At 36.5% G+C, this 16,312-nt stretch overlaps 1 protein-coding gene across 5 annotated transcripts in view; it reads left to right on the forward strand.

Annotated features, from left to right (window-relative positions):
- Positions 1-16,312, forward strand: part of WDR7 (WD repeat domain 7) — a 377,397-nt gene that overhangs the window by 226,683 nt on the left and 134,402 nt on the right. For all 5 annotated transcript variants that reach the window (XM_009434062.5, XM_009434059.5, XM_523934.7 and 2 more), the window contains one exon: positions 903-1,124. In XM_009434062.5, the coding sequence (XP_009432337.3) occupies positions 903-1,124 (222 nt within the window). The remainder of the gene's footprint in view (positions 1-902; positions 1,125-16,312) is intronic.

Raw genomic sequence — 16,312 nt, forward strand, 5'->3', positions numbered from 1 at the left:
CATTTCAGTTGTTTCCAAGGCTATTTTGAATAATGCTGCTGTGAGCATCCATGTCTTTGTGTGTACATGTGTGTCATTTCTGTTTGGGAGATACCTTGGAGTGGAGTTGCTGGGCCACATGGTAACCCTATGTCTAACTTGTTGAGGAACTGCCAAGCTGTTTTCCAAAGTAGTTGTGCCATTTTTATCATGCCCAACAACAAAGCATGAGGGTTTCCATTTCTGTGCATCCTCAACAGCACTGTAATGGTCTTTTTTTATTGCAGCCATTCTCATGGATGTGAAGTGGTATCTCATTGTGGTTTTGCTTTGCATTTTCCTAATGACTAATGATGTTTAGCATCTTTTCATGTGCGTGTTGACCATACAACTTTGGAAAAATATCTATTCAGATTGTTCTTATTATTGAGTCATGAAAGTTTTTATATATTCTGGAAATAATTTTTATTAGATAGGTGATTTGACAATAGTTTCTCTGAATCTGTGGGTTGTCTTTATCCTTTCTTGATTCTGTCTTTTCAAGCACAAAAGTTTTTAGTATTGATGAAATCCTATGTAAAATTTTTAAAAAATTACTTGTGCTTTTGGTATCATATCTAAGAAATCATTATATAATCCAGAATTACAAACATATACACCTATGTTGCCTTCTTAGAGTTTTTTTTTTGTTTTAGCTGTTATATTTAGGATTATGATCAATTTTCAGGTTTTTTTTTTTTTGGAAGGTTAGAGATAGGGGTCTGTCTAAATTCATTCTTTTGCATGTGAGTAACCATTTGTCCTAGTGCCATTTGCCGAAAATGCTATTCTTTCCGAATGTGCAGTCTTGAATGTTTTTCTAATCATGTGTCTTTTTTTATATTGATTTGTTTTAAATTGAGATTCTATGTTTTGGTCTTCAGGTTGCTTATCAAGTGTCCCACAAATGAAAAAAATTTCTACATCTTATGAGGAAAGACGGAAGCAAGCTACTGCTATTGTTTTACTTGGAGTAATAGGAGCTGAATTTGGTGCTGAAATTGAACCTCCTAAACTATTGACCAGACCTCGAAGCTCTAGCCAAATTCCTGAGGGATTCGGGTTGACTAGTGGTGGATCCAACTACTCGCTGGCCAGACATACTTGTAAGTTTTAAAATTTCTAATGCTGATCTGTTGCTTCTGAATACATATTATTTGTCAGCAAAATCTCATAATATTGAATATATCCTGAGTTTTAGCTCATTTAGATTGCTTGCATGAAGTTAGAAAGCAGTACAATCTGGCACATTTCCCGTTAGTTACAGTAACCTGAACTCCTTTTTAAAAGTTAAAACATCGTCTTTTAAATGCTTTTCTTAAAATAACACATTTCTGACCTTTGTATTTTTGCATTGTTGGTCAAGATTTTAGCCAGAATTTATGAAAGCTAGATTCGAGTTAAAGCTTTTAAAATAATTTCTGGAAAACTATGCAGTTTGTTCTGAATGTGGTTTGAAAAGTCAGGACTGGGGTGGAACACCAATCTTTTCTTTTGAAAAGAAAATATATTCATTCTCCTTTCGATAAATAAATTCTCAACACATATTTGTTAAATTAATGGGCATATTAATAAATTTGTATATGTGATAATACATATAAATAATACATGGGTTTATGAAAAAGAGCATACATGATGAATTATGAATTAACCCTGTAATTTAAAAAATATTCCAGTAACAGTTTTTAAATGACTATAGACTATAACAATCAAAATTCAAAGGGCTGTGTCATTCTACTCTCTTTGGTTCTGTGCTTGGTATGTTAATAATAGGTAAGGGTGCTTTAAAATAAGCTCTTTTGGTTCTTCAGTGTCAGAATTCCTTTCAGTAAGGTCAGAGTGGCATGTGGCACCATATAGCAAAATTATTTCTAATAAATTGTGTCCTCCTAAGGAACAAATATAGTCCAACTGAATACGTCACAAAATATTCTTGTAGAACAAAATGCAATAGATCCTTTTGCTTTTTTGGCCTTTAAGCAAGAGAAAAAGATGCATGTTACTTTGTTATTTATGACAGCAGTGAACTTCACTGGACCATTGCCACATACTCTTGCTGTAAAACTGAGGGCCATGTTAGTGACTTTTATTATAAAAGCCCTTCAATAGACTTAGCTGCCCCTCCTATAACTGTTTTTTGAAAGACTTCATTCAACAAATACTTATTAGTGATAATCTCTTGATCTCAATTTGAGAATCAGAGTAATAACGTTTAAACAATACCACCAACAACCATAATGATGCAACTATTATGAGCACTATTTTTTTTTAGCTCTTTACATGCATTACCTCACTTCATCCTCATAATAACCCTGTAAAGTGGATCCCTCTTATCTCGATTTTATGCATAAAGCTGGTGGGGCATAGAGAGGTTTAGTTAACCTGGCAAGGATAATACCTCTGGGAAAGGAGTTTTTGTTTCCATCTAGTCTGTTGTTCCAGAGTTCATGCTTTTGACCATTATGCAAACTGCTGCTATTCAGTGGCTCCCAGTTGGAAAGGGCTTAATGACTAATATGCACTGTAACTTTACAATTTATTGATTTATTTTATTTTATTTTTTGAGACAGAGTCTCTCTCTGTCACCCAGGCTGGAGTGCAGTGGCATGATCTTGGTTCACTGCAACCTCCTGCCTCAGCCTCCCAAGTAGCCAGGATTACAGGTGTAGGCCACCATGACTGGGTAATTTTTGTATTTTTCATAGAGACGGGGTTTCCCCATGTTGGCCAGGCTGGCCTCAAACTCCTGACCAGAAAGTATCCACCCACCTCAGCCTCCCAAAGTGCTAGGATTACAGGCGTGAGCCACTGCACCTGGCTATAACTTTACAATTTAAAAAACACTTTCTTTCCTGTCTTTCCCCTCATTTGATCTTCAAAATGAACTTAAGACTTCTTCAAAGTGACTCAGCCAAAAAGTAGTAAAACCTAAACTTGAACTCAAGTGTCTTGTGACCTGAGAACCGTTTCCCTTCTCCACCTGGGCACATTATTCTCCCTCTACGGCCAACAACTACATGCTTACTGGCTCCTACCTCCCCACTCGGGCTTATTTATCTTTTCTCAAGTTCTTCAAGATCCCTGCTATCCATTCCTAAAACCCTGCTTAAATCTCACCATTTCGACAAAGGGCTCTTTAATTAGTCTAGCTTATCTGTCACTTCAGACAGCCCAGGACTTAACATATGTAGAGTAGGTCCTTATTTAGAAGTTTGGCATTAGACTATTAGAAGTTAATGAAGCTTTGACATGATTTGGTGTGGTGGCTTTCAAACTTTTTTGCTCAATATCTCCCTGAGAATGTCAAGAAATGTCTAATCCTTTGCACATTTTATGTCGACAGCTACAACTTTTTAATTGCAAAATATATTTTCACAGTATCTTGAGGAGATTGTGAATATTGATGTTTAAAAATAAAACTTATGGCTCTTTCTAATATATTCAGTAGAATATTTAACTATTTCATATGCATCATCATCAATTTTTAATAAATACCTGAACAAACTTCCCATTAAAAATCAGAAATCTTAAATCCTTTATTATTTTCTTTGAAGTGGAAATTTCTACCCTCACAGTTTTAGGGAAGGAGTTCATTAGCAAATTTAGCACCCAGAAATCAATTCCTTTAAACTACCTAGGTCTTAAACTATTTGTGCTTCTAAAACTACCTATTCCTTGAAACTTTTAATATACTCCCGTTTGAAGAGGGTTACCTATTTTGAAGACCACTGATTAAGTCTAACATATTTTGTGTAATTTCTCAACACCATCCTTTTGTATTTGATATTTTCCTGCAAGGAGAGTGAAAATAAATGCTGTTTCCTTTAGAATTTTTCCATTGCTTAGTACAAATATCTGTATATAAATGTAGGAACGGCTGGGCGCAGTGGCTCACACCTGTAATCCCAGCACTTTGGGAGGCTGAGGTGGGTGGATCGGGAGGTCGGGAGATTGAGACCACAGTGAAACCCCATCTCTACTAAAAATACAAAAAATTGGCCAGATGCGGTGGCAGGCACCTGTAGTCCCAGCTGCTCGGGAGGCTGAGGCAGGAGAATGGCGTGAACCCGGGAGGTGGAGCTTGCAGTGAGCCGAGGTGGCGCCACTGCCCTCCAGCCTGGGCGACAGAGCGAGACTCCGTCTCAAAAAAAAAAAAAAAAAAGTAGGAAGATGGTAAATAAATGAATTGCTGATTGGTTGCATTCAGGCTCTGGGCTGGATGCTGGGTAGGTTAGTTTACATCTCATTATCCTAGTTATGTAAGAGAGTACTGTTGTCATCACTTTTCTAACCACAGTTTATCTTTACACAAAATTCTGTTATTTGTGAATTAGCTTCGATATGACTTTTCTTTTAACTGTAATGATTTTATTTTTTAAATTTTTATCTGTTTACAGTTTTTTTAAAAGTCCATTTAATCTCTCAGTCTTGTTTTTTTGTTTTTTTTTTTTAAATTTCAATAGGTTTTGGAGGAGCAAGTGTTGTTTGGTTACATGAATAAGTCTTTTAGTCGTGATTTCTGAGATTTTGGTTCACCCATCACCCTACTAGTGCACACTGTACCCAGTGTGCAATCTTTTATCCCTCACCCCTCTCCCACCCTTTCCCCTGAATCCTGAAAGTCCATTGTATCATTCTTATGCCTTTGAGACATCATAGCTTAGTTCCCACGTATGAGTGAGAACATACGATGTTTGGTTTTCCATTTGTGAGTTACTTCACTTAGAATAATGGTCTCCAGTTCCATCCAGATTTCTGTAAATGCCAATATTTCATTCCTTTTTATGGCTGAGTAGTATTCCATGGTGTGTATATATACCAAAATTTCTTTATCCAGTCATTGATTGATGGGCATTTCGGCTGATTCCATATTTTTGCAATTGCTAATTGTGCTGCTATAAATATGGGTGTGCAAGTATCTTATTCATATAATGACTTGTTTTCCTCTGGGTAGATACCCTATATTGGGATTGCTGGATTAAGTGGTAGTTCTACTCTTAGTTTTTTAAGGAATCTCCACACTGTTTTCCATAGTGGTTGTACTAGTTTACATTCCCACCAATGGTGTAAAAGCGTTCCCTTTTCATAACATCCACGACAACATCTATTATTTTTTGATCATGGCCATTCTTGCAGGAGCAAGGTGGTGTCGCATCGTGGTTTTGATTTGCCTTTCCCTGATAATTAGCGATGTTGAGCATTTTTTTCATATGTTTGTTGGCCATTTGTATATCTCCTTTTGAAAATTGTCTATTCATGTCCTTAGCCAGTCTTTTGATGGGATTGTTTGTTCTTACTGATTTGTTTGAGTTCCTTGTAGTTTCTGGATATTTGTCCTTTGTCAGATGTGTAGATTGTGAAGATTTTCTCCCACTTTGTGGGTTGTCTGTTTACTCTGCTGGTGGTTTCTTTTGCTGTGTAGAAGCTTTTTCATTTAATTAAATCCCATCTATTTATCTTTGTTTTTGTTGCATTTGCTTTTGGGTTCTTGGTCATGAAGTCTTTCCCTAAGCCAATGTCTAGAAGGGCCTGAGAACCACACTCCCATCCCCCACCACGGCTGCAGCAAGCCAGGCCCAAAAAGAGTCTGAGCTCAGACATGCCTAACCCTGCCCCAACCTGATGGTCTTGCTCTACCTGCCCTGATAGCAAAGACAAAGGACATAATCACTTGGGAGCTCTAGGGCCCTACCCACCACCTGATCCTCCCTATACTACCACAGCTGATGCTTTCTTGAAAGCACCACCTCCTGGCTGGAAGCCAACCAACACAAAACTGGTGCAATAAAACTACAACTAAGGATGCTCAGAGAGTCTATTTCACTCCCTGGCCACCTCCACTTGAGTGGGTGCTGGTATCCATGGCTGAGAGACCTGAAGACGGTTCACATCACAGGTCTCTGTGCAGAATGCCTCAGTCCCAGCCCAGAGCCCGGTAGCTCTGCTGGCTGTCTAGACCCAGAAGACAAATAACCATTACAGTTTGGCTCTCAGGAAGCCACATCCACAGTGGAAGGGGGAGAGAAGTACATCAAGGGAGCACCCCATGGGACAAAAGAATCTGAACAGCAGCCTTGAGCCCCAGATCTCTCTGACATAGCCTATCCAAATGAGAAGGAACCAGAAAAACAATTCTGGTAATATGACAAAACAAGGTTCTGTAATACCTCCAAAAGATCATACTAGCTCACCAGCAATGGATCCAAACCAAGAATAAATGTCTGAATTGCCAGAAAAAGAATTCAGAAGGTCAATTATTAAGCTAATCAAGGAGGCACCAGAGAAAGGTGAAGTTCAACTTAATGAAATCAAAAAAATTATATAAGATATGAAGGGAAAAATCTTCAGTGAAACAGATAGCATAAATAATCACAACTTCTGGAATGAAGGACATGCTTAGAGAAATGTGAAATACACTGGAAAGTCTCAGCAATAGAATCGAACAAGCAGAAGAAAGAACTTCAGAACTCAGCTGGGCACGGTGGCTCATGCCTGTAATCCCAGCACTTTAGGAGGCCCAGGCGGGCGGATCACGAGGTCAGATCAAGACCATCCTGGCTAACACGGTGAAACCCTGTCTCTACTAAAAAAAAAAAAATACAGAAAATTAGCCAGGCATGGTGGCGGGCACCTGTAGTCCCAGCTACTCAGGAGACTGAGGCAGGAGAATGGCGTGAACCCAGGAGGCGGAGTTCACAGTGAGCCGAGATCATGCCACTGCACTCCAGCCTAGGTGACAGAGCGAGACTCTGTCTCAAAAAAAAAAAAAAAAAACTTCAGAACTCGAACACAGGGTTTTTGAATTAACCCAATCCAACGAAGAGAAAACAATTTTAAAAGAATTTTTAAAAATGAACAAAGCCTCCAAGAAGTTTGGCATTTTGTTAAATGACCTGAGACCTAAATGACCTGAGACCTCTCCTGTTTAAACCTAAGAATAATTGGTGTTCCTGAGAAAGAAGGGGAATCTAAAAGTTTGGAAAACATATTTGAGGGAATAATCGAGGAAAACATTTGCACCCTTGCTAGAGATCTAGACATCCAAATACAAGAAGCTCAACACCTGAGAAATTTATCACAAAAAGATCATGACCTAGGCACATAGTCATCAGGTTATCTAAAGTCGAGATGGAGGAAAGACTCTTAAGAGCTGTGAGGCAAAAGCACCAGGTAACCTATAAAGGAAAACCTATCAGATTAACAGCAGATTTCTCAGCAGAAGCCCTACAAACCAGAAGGGATTGAGGCCCTACCTTTAGCTTCCTTAGCCAAAACAATTATCAGCCAAGAATTTTGTATCCAGCAAAACTAAGATCCGTAAATGAAGGAAAGATAAAGTCTTTTTCAGACAAACAAATGCTAAGAGAATTTGCTACTACCAAGCCAGCACTACAAGAACTGCTAAAAGGTCTAAATCTTGAAACAAATCCTTGAAATACACCAAAATAGAACCTCCTGAAAACATAAATCTCACAGGACCTACAAAACAAAAATAAATAAAAAAATACAACAACAAGGTATTCAGGCAACAAATAGCACAATGAATAGAATAATACCTCATATCTCAATACTAACATTGAATGTAAATGGCCTAAATGCTCCACTTAAAAGATACAGAATGGCAGAATGGATAAGAATTCACAAACCAAGTTTCTGCTGTCTTCAAGACACTCACCTAACACATAAGGACTCATGTAAACTTAAGCTAAAGCAGATATCTTTTTCTACAAAAGACATTCCATGCAAATGGACATCAAAAATAAGCAGAAATAGCTATTCTTATATCAGACAGATTTTAAAGCAACAGCAGAAAGACAAAGACGGACATTATATAATGATAAAAGGACTTGCCCAACAGGAAAATATCACAATTTTAAATATATATACACCTAACACTGGAGCTCCCAAATTTATAAAACAATTACTACTAGAACTAAGAAATGAGATAGCAACACAATAATAATGGGGGACTTCAATACTCCACTAACTGTGATAATTTTATTTGAAAATTGTTACTACTATTACTAGAAAAAGAGGAAGGAATTAGGGGAAAAAAGGGATTTGAAAAGCTGTGGCAGAGTAGAAACATATTTTTCAAAGAAATCTTGGGAACTGAAGGGCCTTAGGACTGCTCATTTGGATTATTAAAAGACAGGAAGTTGAACTATATGGAAAGGGGTTCTGGAGTGTATTTCTGGTATGAGCTCAACCTGGGCTGAACGACACTATGGGGAGGGACTTTTGCATGATTTCTCCTCAACTTTCCCAATGAAGATAAATAAAATTTATGCAAACATTTTAAATATTTAAGTGTTTTAGAACCTGGCCTGTTCTTTGAGCATTTTGAATAAAGGACTAGATATGAGAAGGGAAGACTGCAATGCTTCTTAGTAAATTCTATTTATGAGAGATTTTGGGAAGTTTCTAGCAGGCAAGGAATAGTGTATCAGAATGAATGATATAGTACCTCATAGAAACAATTTAAAATGTGTAGAATGTCCTTGATATTTTTTTCCTTTCTTGTTCTTAGCCTATTTTATTTTAACTGCTATAAAAATATTTTAAAGGTAAACATGGATTTGCTTTTAACTTTTATCCCATTAACCGATTTTTTTTTTCCTCAGAGGTCTTAAGTTCCTTGATGGTAATTTTGCCAACCACAGGGATTTTCAAGACCTTTCTTATTTGAATTGGGATGTCTTAATTAAATTTAAATTTGTCAGTTTAAATCTTGCTCTCCTGTTTGAAAACAATTAGATGTCTAAATGACCCTCTGTCTTACGTGTACTCTTTTTGATCAGTCATGTGTAATATTAACCTATTATAATGTTAACCTGCTGGAAGCTGTTATATGTATTGTCATGTTTGTTTATGTGGCATTTAGAATGCATTGCTACCATTAAATATTTACTCTTTATGGCATCCTATTGAATGAGAGAATAATTATTATCCTCATTTTGAGATAAGGCCATTAAGATACAATATTTAATGAACTTTAATTGCTAATGTAGTTAGAGGCGTAGATAGTGAGTTCTAACCTTCCTCCTGAAGCATTCTGTGAAAACCCATAATGTAGTGAAACCCCAGTTATCCACATTGATGGGAGGAAAGGATGACACTGATGCGTAATTCAAAAGCCATACTTAGTTTTGTAACGTATCTTATACTGTTTTGAACATAGATGAATCTTTTATGGGAGTTACACTTTACATATATTGAAATCACATGTCAAAGACGAAGCTGAAGGACTCTGAAGATTAATGAGAAGCCTAGATTAGGCTAGTGTTACGTTGTGCCCTTGGGTAAGCTATGTGTCCCTCTGGGTTGCAGCATTCTCTTGCATAAAATAAAAGGCAGGAGCTATTCTGACTTTAAAACTTCTTTTGGTCCAAATAGTCTTCTGCTCCTGAAGTGAAATACAAAGCATTTCAGGAAATTCATCTCCTTCATCACCTTCCGATTTTCTTCTCCATGCAGGGATGGCTGCTGTCTTGTTTTATATCAGCACACTTCAGTGGAGATCCTTCTGCATTTTTATTCCAACCCACAAATGAGGCATTATTAGAATGTTTTAAGGTATTATTTATGACATTACCTTATAGGTCTTTTGGTTCATTCTTTCATTGGGTCTCTTCTCATTTTATAATTGTGGAATTATGCTGGCACATCTGTAGTAAATTCCATTTTGCTCTCTCATTAGCTTTTTGACTTTGGGCAAGTGTTGTAAGTCATTTCCCGAGGCAGCAGACTCCGAGGCAGATTTGTGTGCAGGGGTATTCTTAGGATCAATATCTATCTTAAGGGGAGTGAAACAGGATTAGGCAGAGGGGGAAGTTGAATTGTGTTTTAGTTACATAGAAGGCCTCAGTTGATTTGGGGGAACTCTGGAGCTGGGATGACCCTTCAGACTTGTCCTGAATTAGGGATCAGGGCTCAACTTTAATATCCCCTTGTCAGTCAGTCATTGGATTGGGAAAGGGTTGGGAGGCCTAGGAAGGGGATGTAACTTTGGATAAGGCAGCTTTCCATATCCTAGGGCAAAGCCCACAGAGGGATTCCACTGAGACTTGTCAGCCACAGACACAAGAACTTAGGGAAGTGAGGACTTCAGTCATGATGGGGAGGAGATGGGCAACCTTGCCAGCTTCCTCTGCAGCATGCTACTAAATTACGTGTGTCCCAGTTCCCTTTCTATTTTAACAAATGGAGAGAGGAAGAAACTGTCATTTATTTAACACCTTTTTAATTCCAACTCCATACATATCTCTTGTTACCCTGAAAGACATTTTTGTCCAACACTTAGCACAATATGAGGCATGTTAATAATAGCTGATCATTGACCATTTACTCTTTGCCAGACATTTTGCTGTGTACTTGACGTGTATTATTTACTCTTTTAGTCCTATCAAATAAGTACCATTGCTATTCTCATTTATCAGATGAAGAAACTGAAGCTTTGCTTAGTACCACTGAATATATTTACTAAAGATTTCTAAAATTGGATTAAACTTTGTGCAGACAATAAATTGAGGGCATAGGTTAAAATTTTAAAAAGATTACACTGCTAAAAAGTACGAAGCCTGGACTGAAACACCTGTGTTCTAACTCTAAAGCAGCATATTTTCACCATTCCACATATTTTTGTGTGTTATAAAGAAGATTCAGAACTGCTGCTACAGAGAAGAGAGGAGGGGATGCCAGCAAGTACCAGGTCACCTGTGAATACGGACATCTATTGAAGCTTTCATTTAGGAATGTGCTGTTGCTATGGATATGCATAGACATAAAAAATTCACATATCTGGGCTTCGGGAATGGCTTTCTCTTTGGTATGAGATACACTAGAGATAATTAATTTTTTCCCACAGTGAGTGTTTAGAAATACTACAATGCTGGCCAAGGTACATGATCTACCTGCCATTACATGGAAAATGCCACATTTATGTGCATTTGTGGTTTTTGTTTTTGTTGCTGTTTTCCCTAGGAAAAGGATGCACAGATTCCATGAAGTTCTCAAAAGAAGGCCATTAAATAAAAATGGATAAGAACCACTGCAGGAGTTTGTTGAAATAATTGCTTACCTGTTATTATGACTTTTTAAAACAATATAGTTACAGATTAGTTCAGCCACAACACAGCACCACTAAATGGAAGCCTCAATTCTGCCTAAGGGATATTGCAATTCTATGAACTTGTATTTCAATTTTTATATTGTTCTGGTGCTGTTTGGTTTTTATTTTGTTGTAGTGTACTTTGTGAAAATGATCCTGCAAGTACTCCCTGTGCTTTTTAATCATGCATATTTTATTTAATGAATAGGTTAATATAGGTTGAGATTGATTTTATAATGAATTTATTTCCTAGATTTTAAGGGAAGAAAGTGAAGCCAAATTGGCAAATGTTTTATTAGCAAGCTTACGACAATGCCACAGAATTGCAATTAATAACAAAACTAGTGGTAGTTGCAAGTTATGTTAAAAAGTAGCAACAATGACAAGCCATTTGCAAGGATAAGCAATAGCAAAAGAACAGATATTCTTACCATTCACAAACAGTTATCAGATTGTGTTGCTGAACTGCTGCTGTGGCCATAGAGATTGCATTTCTGTTTGATTTCCTTTGTGTTTCCAACCTGGCCATCCTGGCACTTGGAATGAATCTGGCCTTCCTATCTGGCTCCTTACTCTCTTCTCTGACTTCTTTGTTCTCAGTGCACTAACTCAGCGTCCCATGTTCCTTACCACCACCTCTCACTTGTATTTTTATCTTTGAAAATCATCCTGGTTGCAGATGCCACTGGACTTACATCACCATTACATCTGTGTTTAGACAGTGACTCTTCACTTCAGCTATGTACTCAAATCACTTGCAGAATGTTTTTAAAATGTGAGCATCTGAGCATTTAGGTAGTCTTCCTGTTCAGAAAGCCAGGGGCGGGATTCAGGCATCTGTATTCTTTTTAAAACTTCATATGTAATTTTGATGTGTAGCCAGAGTAGAGAGACCCAGTAGAATCTAGAATCTTTTACAGTTATTTTAAATTGAGTATTTTACGGTAGCTGTAGTCATTAAACTACCTTAATGCACAAATTGTACCTTTTCTTTACATTTTCAAATGGAAGAGATAACGGGAACTAATCAGAGTGAATAAATGACATTTATACTACTTTCAGAACTAATTCTTTAGGTAGTTCAGCCTTTTTATTGTGATTTTGTTATTTGGGAACCAGAGCTTGGTTTTGAATCTTGGTATCACCACATCACAGCTGTGTGGCCTTGAATACTTTGTGGCTCGGTTTCCTTAACTAAGACACAGGAATAGTATATAACAGTAGCTCCTACCTCACAGTTATTGTAAGGATTAAGTAAATCAATGCATGAAAAAAATGCCTGACATATAAGTACTTATAAATGTTAGTTTCTGTTGTTGTTGTTGTTAGATGTGTTTGTAGAAGAATAAGGAAAGGAAATAGCTCTTTTAAAATCTGTATATAGTTTTTAATCTTCGTAAGAACCCTGTGAGGTAGATAGTATTATCACCATTTTGTATATAAGTGAACTGATATTCTTAAAAAATCAAGTAAATTCCTTAAAGTTATCTGTCCTACAAACAGTCTGAATCCAGATGCATTTTCCCCCCAAAGCTCATGCTGTTCTTTTCTGTAACATATACTGATTTTCACTGTTTGTGGTAAAGTACATTAGTTCTCAGAGGATTTGTGTAAAAATATACTTTTCTTTGGCCACATTATCATACACATTTTGTATGTTTAAATATAACACTAAATATTTTTGTAATTATTTATGTTTGGATGAATTTCTGTATGTTTATTACCTTATTTCTCATTTCAACCACATCAGCATACTAAGTTCAGATTGGATGGAAGTTTTGACTACTCATTTTGCTCTTCCTTGTAAATAATGTATGTTGTATAACAGCTTTATCATTTTTAACTGCGATCTGACACTTACATTATAGACCCTGCCTGTCTTGATGATGTAATCTCATCCTACTTCTCCAAAAATAACTTTAATTTGCAACTTAAATTTTTTGTTAAGCCACTACACTAAGGACTTTGAATTTCTCTTCCAGAAAACAAGTAATTCACACAAAGCTATTTCTAAGGCCATTTCCATCTGAAATTATAGACCTCCATGAAATTAATGTGATGTATTATTTTAACTGTAGAGTGCTTGTATTTATTTTGCCACTTGAACTTGCCTATCTCACTTTAATTGTTCTATACCAGTTGTTCTATCTGCTTTTATACATTCCAGTAGTTTATAGCTATGCTATGTGCTTGAAGCTGAGCATCTTTAAAGTATTTTTCTGCTGTCTGTCCTTTACATAACTCATTTTCCACACATGTTCAGCTTCATATACTTGTGTTATGTTGAATATAATTGTACTATAGGCCACAGATCAGCAAACCATAACTGTATGTCAAACCTGGCCCCCTTCCCATTTTTTTTTGCAAATAAAGTTTTATTGGAACACAGCCATACCCATGTGTTTACGTATTATTAATGGTTGTTTCATGCTAAAACAGCAGAGTCAAGTAGTTGCTATAGAAATCATATGGCCTGCAAAGCCAGAAATATTTACTGTCTGGCTTTTTACAAAAGGAAAAAGACAACAGAAAACTACCAATCCCTACTGTACATCATTTGAAAAGTCTGTTAATGGTCCTTTCTTGACATTTAATATGCAAAAGGGCTTTGAGGTGACTTTGATGAAGAAGATACTTCAGTAGTTAAATATAACATCCGTGGTGGTAACATTTAGATAGTTTTAGTTTAGTTTAGATGAGAGTACATCATCAAGACAGGGTCTGTAATGCAAGTATAGATCACAGTTAAAAATTATAAAGCTGTTATACAACATACAATATTTACAAGTAAAAGCAAAATGAGAACTGTACCCTTATAGGAATTTAAGTAGTATGAAGGCTTTATAATAATTTTTTGGTCTAGAATGTGATGCAGCATGGTACAAGACTCTTTCTGCCAGCCACCTAAAGTATATACTAGTTACTTTGATTCAATTTTTCATTTTAGTTCAGTTTTCTTGATTCTTTGTCACTGGATTGCCTTTGTAGCCAATTTAATAACAGGTCACATTGTTTGCTGGTGACTTTTTTTTTTTTTCTGCATTAGGACATTGTGGTTCCTAATTTTTAAATAAACTTGGCCTGTAGTTTTCTGACAGTTCTGCAGAGTGATGGCTTCATATTTGTATGTCTTAATATATAAGTGCATCAGGGTCTCTGTAATTAAAGTATTGAAGTTTCTATAAGTTCAAACAATTTTTTATCAAGAAAGGACCATGAACATCTAGTGTTAATCCCTCTAAGAACTGCAGAGCTTTTGATGGTTCTCTTAAAAAGCCTTTCAGTAAGAGGTATATAGAAACATTTTGTGAACTTGATTGTAGACCCCCTGCCATGTCCTTAGAAAACACAATTTTTAAGACTTTGTTGAATGGTAGGGAGTCCAAGTCTATTTTGTTTCTTTGCCCTTTAGCCTGTGTGTCAAACGGTAGGTGCTCATGGACTTCTTGTTGCTACCCAATTCAACTGGACACTGCCAGACCCAAGTCCACTAGAGGACTCGAATGTTTGTGTGAAATCAATAAATGTATGGCTCTTTCCTTATACCTTCGGTTTTTAAATTATATTCTTCAAAACCCTGGGGTTAGATGGAGATGGCTCAGTGGCTACCTAGGCCCTTCGCACTACTTCAAGAACAGCAGAACTGATTTGTGCATGTGTGTTTTAGAAGTTGGTGTTTGACATCACATTGTATCTGCAAAAATAGGGGTAGATTCCTAAAAAATTGACAAAACTTTAAAAACTAGATGTTATATAGCCTTCAAAAACTCAATAATAGTCAAAATTCTAGGTTTTCCCATCTAAACCTATTCTACTTGTGGCCTTCCCTGTCTCAGTTGATGCTTATTCATTTTTTCCAGTTTCTTAGGTTCATCCCTAATTCCTTTTTTTCTCTGACATAACACATCTAATCTATCAAGTATATCTTATTGGGTCTACTTGAAAATATATCCCAAAGTCAGCTGTTTCTCACCACCTTTCCTGTTAGCATCAGGGTTGCCTACCTTCATTCTTACCCGGGTTCCTGCGAAGGCTTCCTGCCTCACCCTTTTTCTCTTCCAGCATAGCAGTCGTGGTAGTGATTCTTTAAGAACCTAATGTGGATCACATCCATGTTTGGCTCAAAATTCTGCAAGGGTCTAAAAGCCAGAGTCCTCCCCATGCCCTGAAAAGCACTATGTGAACTCAGTTTTCTCCTACTTTTCACCTTGCTTACTCCAGTGCCCTGGCTGCTTCTCAGGCATACTAGTCACTCCTTCTGCTGGGACACTCTTTCCCCCAGATACCTGCTTGGTTAACTCCTTCACTTCTTTCAAGCAGTTGCTCAATTTTCAACTTCTCAATGAGACCTATCCAGATCACTCTATTTAATCCTGCAAACTGCTGCCTTTCCTCCCCCATATCCAGTCCCTTGTATATTGTTCTATACTTTCTTTTTTAAAGTATTTGTTGCCTTCCAACATCCTATATATAATTTACCTATTTACAATAATTATTCTACCAAGTCATGAATCTTCGTCTATTTTGTTGAGCAACGACTGAAGTAATGAGTGAAAACTAAAGTGCTTATACATAAAGCAGCCCTTGTAGTATCTTACATTTTAACTGAAACTTTCTCTTTGATTATGTAACTGTTGAGATGAGTTTGCTAATCTTTTTGAAAGTGTATTGTCTGTTAACCTGGACACTCATGGTATGATATATTGTCCAATATAAAAAGTATACAAGTAGTCAAAGGAAAAAATATATGATTATTTCAACAGAAGTAAAAAATAAAAAAGACATTTTTAAAATTCAGTATCTTTTCCACATAAGGACTCTTAATAAACAATGAGTAGAAAAACTTTCATTAGCATGATACAGAATATTAAGCTGAAACTAAAAGCTACGTCATCCTTAGTCGGTTCACATTAGATATATTCTAACAAGTAGCAGGTTAATGGTATTATTTAGCATGGACATTTTAGCAAATGTAGCAAAATAAGAAGAGTTATAAATATTGAACAGCTTGTAATTGTATATTTGGAAAACCAAGGAAATCCATGTGTCAGTCAGCAAGATAAATAATCAAAAATGAATAACTTCTCTGTCTACTAGTGAACAAAGTAGAAAATGTAAAAAATCATCATTTTTTGAAAGACCCTTCTAACTAGTAAGACCATAAAAACCGGGAAGTAAAATACA

The sequence above is a fragment of the Pan troglodytes genome, chromosome 17, assembly GCF_028858775.2.
Source record: "Pan troglodytes isolate AG18354 chromosome 17, NHGRI_mPanTro3-v2.0_pri, whole genome shotgun sequence".
NCBI lineage: Eukaryota > Metazoa > Chordata > Mammalia > Primates > Hominidae > Pan > Pan troglodytes.